The 9300-nt window shown below is 49.1% G+C and overlaps 1 protein-coding gene across 1 annotated transcript in view; it reads right to left on the bottom strand.

Annotated features, from left to right (window-relative positions):
• Positions 1 to 1876, bottom strand: part of MATK (megakaryocyte-associated tyrosine kinase) — a 6303-nt gene extending 4427 nt beyond the window's left edge. Inside the window, exon 1 of the mRNA XM_009277076.1 lies at positions 1751 to 1876. Coding sequence (XP_009275351.1) covers positions 1751 to 1876 — 126 coding nt within the window. The remainder of the gene's footprint in view (positions 1 to 1750) is intronic.
• Between the last annotated feature and the right edge of the window lie 7424 nt (positions 1877 to 9300).

Genomic DNA, 9300 nt, shown 5'->3' with positions numbered 1-9300 from the left:
TGCTGGCAGGCCCCAGGCCACTGCTGCTGTCCCCACAGGCTCCTCTGGCAACGCAGCTCCTTGCAAGTTTGTCCATCACCTGGGGCAGCCCCACACCACAGGAGGGAGAAAAAGGCTGCAAAACCTGCCCACGCCGCTGTACCCCAGGGACACTCCTGTCCCAAACCCAGGTGGGAGCAGGACCCAGCTGTCCTGGCCCCTGCCCCTTCTCCCTGCCTTGGAGTCCAAAGATGCGCTCCACCGCCCACCAGCACTGCTGGCACAACAGGAGCCCATCGCTGCAGCTGGGAATGCGGTTTTACCAGGAACTTGTTTTTTCACCTCCTGTTTCAGCAGCTCCAAGTCACCAGGGCCACGAGAGGCACCAGCTGCAGGGCCCCCGCTGATGTGGGACGCGGCAGGGCTGACACGGGGGCTGCCCACCGCAGGGGGGACGCTGTCAGGCAAGGTTGGGCCAAGGCAGGATTGTCACATCCGCTGGCCGTGGGATGATACCACAAGGTCCCTGTGCTCCCCCTGCCACCAACTAGTCATACTGGGATGCACGTGACCACTTTCCAATTCAGAATTGTGGGTCTTCTCCTCATGGAGCCCTTCATCCCCAGTGTCACCTCCATGGGAGGATCATAGTCTTATAGAATAGTTTGTGTTGGAAGGAACCTTTAAAGATCATCTAGTCCAGCCCCCCTGCCCTGGGCAGGGACATCTTTCACTAGATCAGGTTGCTCAGAGCCCCGTCCAACCTGACCTTGAACATTTCCAGGGATGGGGCATCTACAATTTCTCTGGGCAACCTGTTCCAGTGTCTCACCACCCTCATCGTACACCGTTTCTTCCTTATGTCCACTCTAAACCTACCCTCTTTCAGTTTAAGACTGTTGCCCCTTGTCCTGTCACAATAAGCCTTGGTAAAAAGTCTTTGTCTTTCTTGTAAGCCCCCTTTATATGTTGAAAGGCCACAATAACGTCTCCCTGGAGCCTTCTCTTCTCCAGGCTGAACAACCCCAACTCTCTCAGCCTTTCTTCACAGGAGAGGTGTTCCAGCCCTCGGATCATTTTTATGACCCTCCTCTGGACCCTCTCCAACAGGTCCGTGTCTTTCCTGTGCTGAGGACACCAGGACCTGCTGGCCACGCTGCTTCTGATGCAGCCCAGGATACGATTGGCCTTCTGGGCTGCGAGCGCACATTGCTGGCTCACGTCCAGCTTTTCACCCACCACTACCCCCAAGTCCTTCTCCACAGGGCTGCTCTCAATCCTTTCATGCCCCAGTCTGTACTGATACTGGGGATTGCCCCAACCCAGGTGCAAGGACCTTGCATTTGGCCTTGTTGAACATCATGAGGTTCACATGGGCCCACTCCTCCAGCCTGTCAAGGTCCCTCTGGATGGCATCCCCTCCCCCAAGTGAATCAACTGCACCACTCAGCTTGGTGTCATCTGCAGACTTTCTGAGGGTGCACTCAATCTCACTATACACACCACTGATGAAGATATTAAATAGTATTGGTCCCAGTATGGACCCTTGAGGGACACCACTTGTTACTGCTTTGCACTTGGACATTGAGCCATTGACTGTAACTCTTTGGACGCGGCCATCCAGACAATTCTTTGTCACCTAACAGTCTACCCTCAAACCCATATCTCTCCAATTAGAGGTAAGAATGTTGTGGGGGACTATATCAAAGGCCTTACAGAAGTCCAGGTAGATGACATCCATAGCTCTTCACTGGTTCATTGATGCAGTCACTCTGTTGTAGAAGGCTGCCAGATTAGTCAGGCACGGTTTGCCCTTGGTGAAGCTGTGTTGGCTGTCTCTAATCACCTCCCCGTCTTCTATGAGTTTCGACATATCTTCCAGGAGGATCTGCTCCATGTTCTTACCAGGCAGTGAGGTGAGGCTGACTGGTCGGTAGTTCCCAGGGTCCTCCTTTTTACCCTTTTTAAAAATGGGTGTGATGTTTCCCTTTTTCCAGTCACTGGGAACTTTGCCTGACTGCCACAACTTTTCAAATAAGATGGAGAGTGGCTTGGCAACTACATGAGCCAATTCCCTCAGGACCCTGGGCTGCATCTTGTTGGATCCTGTAGATTTATGTATGTTCAGGTTCCTCAGGTGGTCTTGAACCTGATCTTCTCCTACAATAGGAGGGACTTTGTTCCCCCAGGCCCTGCCTTGAGGTTCAGGGGCTTGAGAGAGAGATTACCATTAAAAACTGAGGCAAAAAAAAAAAAAAAAAAAAAGTTGAGTACCTCAGCCTTCTCCATGTTGGTTGTCACCAGCTCTCCCGTCTTATTTAAGGGGGGACACACATTTTCTTTAATCTTCCTTTTCTGGCCAATGTACCTGTAGAGGTCCTTCTTCTTATTCCTCACATCCCTTGCCAAATTCCACTCCAATTGTGCCTTAGCTTTCCTGATCCCATCCCTGCATATCCAGGCAGCATCCCTATATTCTTCCTAGGATGCACGTCTCTGGTTCCACTGCCTGTGCATTTCCTTCTTACACTTTGGTTTGACCAGGAGGTCCTTACTGATCCACGCTGCTTTCCTGCCTTCCTTGCCTGAGTTTTTTTAACATAAGGGAATTGAGAGCTCTTGCGCTCTAAGAAAAATGTCATTAAAGAGCTACCAGCTCTGTCCAGCTCCTTTATCCCTGAGGACAGTTTCCCAGAGGGTTCCATCCAGTAATTCCTTGAACAACTGAAATTGTGGATGGTGGGACTCATTGGGCAAATCCTCTCCTGCTGCCTTAGCAGCACAGGGGGCTGGAGCGGGGACAGCCCACCCGCTGGGTCGCTGACACCAAGCCTGTGTACTTGGTGGCACTGCCTGGGCTGCCGTGCATCCCCCGTACCGTGGCATCATCCACACCCACCGCGGTGGGTGACTCTTAAAAGTCAAGTCATGGTTTCTGTAAGTTTTGTTCTGATTTCAGCACCCTTCCTCCAGATCCATTTTGCAGTTGGAATTTCTCTCTGTCACTGCACAGCAGACGCTTTCTTTCCTTTTCTAAAGGAAGGTGCGATTTCTCAATGCTCGCAACTCACACGCTTCAGCTTTGCCAAAGATGCCATCCAATGAGACCCACGTCCCACATAGGTGAATCCGCTTCATGCCCACCTTGCTCCTTTGTACCAGAGAACTAGATAGTGTGAAGCTACCCCAGCAGCTTGGTGCTCCTCTCTGCTTCCAAGACCTCAAAACAGCCACGGAAGCATTGGCTTCCAGAGAAGAGAAACATCTGAGGAGGGGGAGAGGTGATTTCATTCATGCACTGGTTTTCTTGGTGCTCAGTGAACACAAGAGCCTGGGCAGGACAATGCGGGGCTGGGACCCAGCGCTGACTGCACCACTCTCGGGAAACCCCACTGCTGGCCTCTTGGAAACTTCTAGCCAGAGCAGGACGATGTCTCCCTGACTCTGCTGGGCTGGGAGAGGTGCGGGGGCTCACTCAGCTCCTTGGAGCAGAGATGACAGTCTTTGCGCTATTCCTCTTTTGGAGGGTGAGTCACAGTCACTCCTCTGCATCACTGGTGGTAAACCCCAGCCTGTCTCCATGACGGTGAGGAGCCGAGGGCTTACCGTGCCAGTCCCTATCCAGAACAACAACAAAAAAGGGACAATTGCAGCTCTTGTAAGGTTAATATTAGCAGGCAGCATCATTAGCTAGCACAGACATCCTCTTGTACTGCAGCCCATCTGCGACACCTATTATCTTGGTGGACTTAGAGATGCAAAGGCAGCTGCTCCGTGCCTGTTGCCCAGCAGGCACAGCCAAAGTCTGACGTGACTGGATGCAGCTCAACTCACTTCCAGGGTGGGCGAGGACCTCATGGGCACAGAGCTTAAGGACAGGGTCTGCTCCATACCCCTTGCCATGGTACAACCTGGTACGAGGAGGGACATGCTCGCTGAGCCAGGAAGGATGGCAGTGACTCTGACAGTTGGCCCTTCATTTTCTGCTGCTCCAGGACAGTAATTTCTGGTGAAAAGCAGCAACTCTTTGCTCAGTCCTGCCCCTGTGTGCAGACAGTGGGTGGTGCTTGGAAGGGACAGATCCTCCACTCTGAGCACCCAAGGGCCCGGCTTCTCTTCTGCCCAGCTGGCACTAGGGATCCGAGTGCCGGACATGCACCCCCACATGGATACCTGCTGCTGGCAGAGCGGCCGGTGCCTCCACCCAGCCACCAGCGGGCAATGGCAGTGAATCACCTTCCTCCTGGTGCCACTCACATTCCTTGTCCTAAAGCCACTATTTATTCTTGGAGGTATTTGGTCCCTGTGGTTCCCATCACTGGAATGAACATTCCCACAAGCAGGATGCGTGGGAAGAAAGCCTGGGAGGAGCTATTTGCCCCCCTCTTTGTTTTGGAGCTGTTCTACACTTTTTTTTTTCAATCAGTTAACCTGAGTATTTGCAATAAGGATGAGAAGTACAGAAACACGGTGGGGTTTGGTGAAGCCATCCCAACCCTAAACTGGAGAGTTCAGGCTTGTTTCCAGTGTACAGAGTTACCCCAGCTGAGGAGCTGCCAGGACCCAACAGCACAGCGGCAGAAGAGGGGACACAGGCGTTGGCAGGTTGCACCTCTGCACTGAAATTGGAGCCGGATGCGTTGTGCACACACCTTTGAAACAAGCTGGAGAACCTTTTTTACAAACACCCGGCCACACTAAGGGTCACTTGGACAAACGGCAAGTACAGATCTTTTGATGAAAAACGGGTGACACCTAGCCATTTTCCCCACTGACCACAACACTCTTAACACTAAAACACTACGTCCCTCCCTCTCCACTGACAGAGCAGACACAACAACACGTCACCTCTCAGCAACTCTAACAGACCCTTGCACTTACCTCCCAGCAACGTCCATGCAGGGCCTTGGGGGCAACGATGTCTCGGGGTAGCTCACAGTTAAGCCTGGACTCAGATTCCTGAATTCCTGGAGAGTAAATTCTCTTTCATGTGGAGCAGCAAAGCTTTATTTTCAAGGGCATACTCCCAGAAAGAGCTACTGCGTTATTTCCTGATTTCTCTTCTGGTAAGGGCTGCAGATGCAGCGTCCCAGAGGTCCTAGTGCCTACCGCCTGCACAGTCAAACATTAATCAGCGATGACTCATTATTTGACAACACTTAAAACAACTTTTACCCTTTGAGGGCACAAGTACACAACCTCGCTAGAAATGAACTGGAGATCATCAGATCCTACATCCTGCAGCACTGCGTAGCACTCACAGAAAATTAATGATCCACTATGCAAATAGACAGATTTCTGTTACCACCTCCATTGCCATCATCAGAGCAGCTACTCAAGGAGCAGGTGCCCATGGTGGCAGCAGCTCTCTGGGGAGACTGAGACTCAGGAGAGGACGTGGTGGGACCAGGGATCCCGAAGTCTAATCCCGTCTCAGCACCGACTTCGGGGAGGTTGATCCAAGAGCACGGCCGCGCCTTGCTGCTCTATATGAAAACACAGATGCATCAACAGGCTGGAACGGGCAATTGCAGAGAGACCTTTAAATGAACACCACTGTCAAATGGCAGTGGCTTATCTATATCCTCCAGCATCTGCAACTAGCGGGGAGGGAATAATCGCCTCCACAGCTCATCATCCCAGCCAGAAAACTGGAGACCAGTTTTGCACCAACGTTCAACATTTCCAACATTCTGAGCAAAACAGTGAAAAAGAAGAAAACGCAATTTCAGGCAAACACCATACTTCATTCAGGGGTCTTGGGGGAGGGTGTGTGTGTACTTTGTTTTGTTTTTAATAAAATGGTGTTTAAACCTTCAAAAAATACTGGCAATTCAAGGGCAAAGACAGCATAGAAGCAAACTATTCCAAATTAGCCAGTAGTTTCAGCTCCTGGTTATATTTTTCCATCAACAAACAATGTCCCCAAGCCCTTCGAGCCAGTCTGTTCATAGGATTCTTGAGATGCGTTTCCCCAGGAGCACTCCTTGCATTATCCTCTGGATTTGTGAGGACGGACCCTTAGATACCAGGTCTGTTCAAGCTTGAGAAGAAACTCAGGAGTACATCCTTACAGCCCCTGTGCCACGCTCCTGGGGCTCAGCATCAGATCTCCTGGGGTCTGCGCAGTATTTTCTGCGACAAATGGAAGTGTTTCGTACTTTTGGGTTTTACCACATCCGGTCGTTGCTACAGACGTGACCACGGCCCAAAGAACTCAGCATCACACACAGGGAACAACTTGCTCACACTTAATAAATGGGCTTTCCCTGTCCTACTGTATGGCCAGCAAAAAGACTCCCACTTGCTTCTGCCAGAGCTGGTCTCCCCCTATATATATCTTATATACCACCCAGGCAGTGCCTCAATCTGTAATACGTTGAGACTCAAAACTGTCTTCTTCTCTTCTCTGGTGCAGCAAAGTAGATATCCGCACTGCACAGCCCAGTTCAGTGTTGTACAGCTGGCCCAGGTCCCTCCAAAACAGCCTACAGTGAGCCGAAACATCAAGATTTTGTAGCACTTCCAAAGTCGCTGGGTAAACGTGCAATTGTATGGGAAATGTTTTTGTCACATCCTAGGCTGAGGCTTCAAGCACTTGTCAGTCTTCCTCCTGGCATCCTTCCTTTGAGTCAGGGAAAGTCAGGCTCGCAGTCACAAGCGCAACGTCCTACAGAACAAACGGCTGAGCAGTGCCATTCCTGGTAAGATGAGAATGAAAGTTACGCAAGGAAGCAGAGGTTGGAGCAGGAAGGACGGGCAACAATATTCATTAGGTACAGCAGCACGTTTTGTACAGAAAAAACAGCTCCTTTCTTCTCAGCACAGATTCGGGCATTGGCAGTCCGGAGCCAGTGGGCTCTCTTTTGCCGCCTCAACTCCCTTCAGTCCATGCTGACAATACAGTTGGGCTCACCAGAAGTGTGCCTTCTCAGCCTGAGGAATCTGCCCTGCATTTCAAACCTTTAAAAAGGGAATCAGAAAATGGCAATACATCACAAAAGCAGACAACTCTTCCCTACCTTGCCTCCACAACTCAGGGGGGATTCTTTTTACCTCTCCTTTTAGCATCTGAAGTCAAACATCCAGGTCCCTTCTGGCTCCCTTTACAGCCAAAGGAAAAATGGGCACCTCCAGAGTGCAACTCAGCTGACCTGTTTCAAACACTGACCCTGAGTAAGCCAAGCTGTCCAGCGGGGCTGCCTGCTTCCTACTGCTCCTAAGGGCAGCATAGGATGTCTAACTTGGTCTTTGACATCCAATCTCCAGCATTCAAAGAGAACATCACTTGGTTTAAACACCCCTTTTCATAGCAAAAGTTTATATTTCAACCCAACAACACTGTTGGGTCACTTGGATAGAGGATCATTTGAAAGGCTATTTCACCCTAGGTAATGGCTGGAGCTTTAGACGATGCCTTAACCTTACCCTGCTCCACGCAGTCGTACACAACACTGGGTTCAGATGCTGTTGTGTACCCGTACACTACGCACGCTGCATTACCAGGAGCCAGACTGACGCTTCCAAGAGGGATTCCTCTCTGTCCCTAGCAGCCCCAAGGAGCAGCGTGGACAGCAAAGATGTTTTCACTAAACCCTTATAGAGCAAAGAGCAATGCACAAATTTATGCCCCAGCAAGTTAAGTAGATCGGGCATGCACAAGGGCCAAGTGGAAGATGCACTGCTACAGGTGACCACCTCCGTTTGTTACACCCAAACCCCACTGTTGTGGCAGCTGTTTTATCTGGACACATCAGGCCTTCGCTGCAGTGTCCGTGCTTGTGTGTCGTGACTGTTTTGGGGGTTGACGTGCAGCACTTAGAGGCATGTTCCACATCTAGGTTCTTGGTCTTTACAGGCATCTATGTCACTCACCCTGAACAGGGACTGCTACATCACTTAAACTCTTCAGTATTTGGTATCATAACTTGGCTTTCATCTCTGGCAGCACTTGTGGCAGTGTCTAATGGTTTTACTTCCTAATTTCTAATGAGGAAAGCTTTTTGGAGTGGATGAACCATTTCATCCTCTTTTGATCTAACTAAGGTAAAAGGCTAGAAATTGCTCACAATATTTCAACACTTCCCAATCTTTCTGATTTACCAGAAACAGATGAGGATAACTGTATGGCAAAAGGAAGATCAGAGTCAAGGCTTCGGCGTGAGGTTATGGTAACACGAGATGTACAGAAGGATGGCAGAGCCAGCTAGCTGTGAGCACCTTTTAGTTCAGAACACACTGCACTGTACTAGTTAAATACAACAATGCATCTATTTAAACATCTATGGAAGCACTGAAATGCATCCCTCTTCAAATATGTATTTTTGTATGTCTTATAACTATTAACCCAGAATATTTAAACAGAACCTGCTTTATACCCCCAAAAAAAGTACTTAAAGAAGAAACAGCTTTATTTGACAATAAACAGTGCAGAAATAATGTTTTTCAGTAAGTTCGAAAAAGCCATTGTTCAAAATACTTCAAAAAGCCTCAAGGAATGTGAAGAGCGATTTGAAACTGAAGTTTAAATGAAGAACATATGCATGCAGCTGAAGGCTGTGACAATCCGCTAGCTAACTGGCAACATCACACAGAACAACAAAAGCATGCAACTCTGTTTTCCTCCATTGCACTCTTTTTCCAGGTATCATTATGACCACGCTAAAGCCTGTCCTTCACATATTTGCTTGGTCAACTTTGCCAAAACCACCAAAAAGGCTCTAAGCAAGCAGCTACGTATCTCTGTACAACTCTGCACGTCACTGCTCCCAACCAGTAACCCCTGAAGCGCAAGACCCCCGCTCCAAAAGGGGTGGGGTAAAAAAAAAACCCCAACCCGTATAACAAAACATGGCAGTTTCAGCCACTTCAGGCCAGGCTAGAAACTGCGTCCAGTTTGAGGGTAGAAATCTAAAGTAATAAAGAAAATGTATAAAGAATACACACAATGCCGGGTGTGTGTGTGTTGGGGTTTGTTTGTTTGTTTGTTTTCTTTAATAGCATCTGACTGTCTACCTGTTTTGCTGCAGGAAGAGTTTCTTCTAGAGCAAGGGAGTGGGAGGGGAAGGAGACCGAACAGAAGGAAAGGAACTGTTGCTACAGGCAACTTCACTCTTACACAATGATGCAATTTCTGTAGTGATTATAGTACAAACTAAAGCTACCTACAGTACACTATTTCAAGGAAAAGTTATTAAAAATGTAAGATATCAGACTAAACCAGGACCTCTTTATATATAAAAATCGTAACCATATGAACATTATTTTATACACGCAGTACCATTATTAGGCAGCATCTTCTTTTTTGTCGTCTTTTCCACC

Source organism: Aptenodytes forsteri, unplaced genomic scaffold, assembly GCF_000699145.1.
Source record: "Aptenodytes forsteri isolate BGI_AS27 unplaced genomic scaffold, ASM69914v1 Scaffold274, whole genome shotgun sequence".
NCBI classification, from domain to species: domain Eukaryota; kingdom Metazoa; phylum Chordata; class Aves; order Sphenisciformes; family Spheniscidae; genus Aptenodytes; species Aptenodytes forsteri.
The sequence above is the reverse complement of the archived record's forward strand: the minus strand, read 5'-3'. Positions and strand labels throughout refer to the sequence as shown.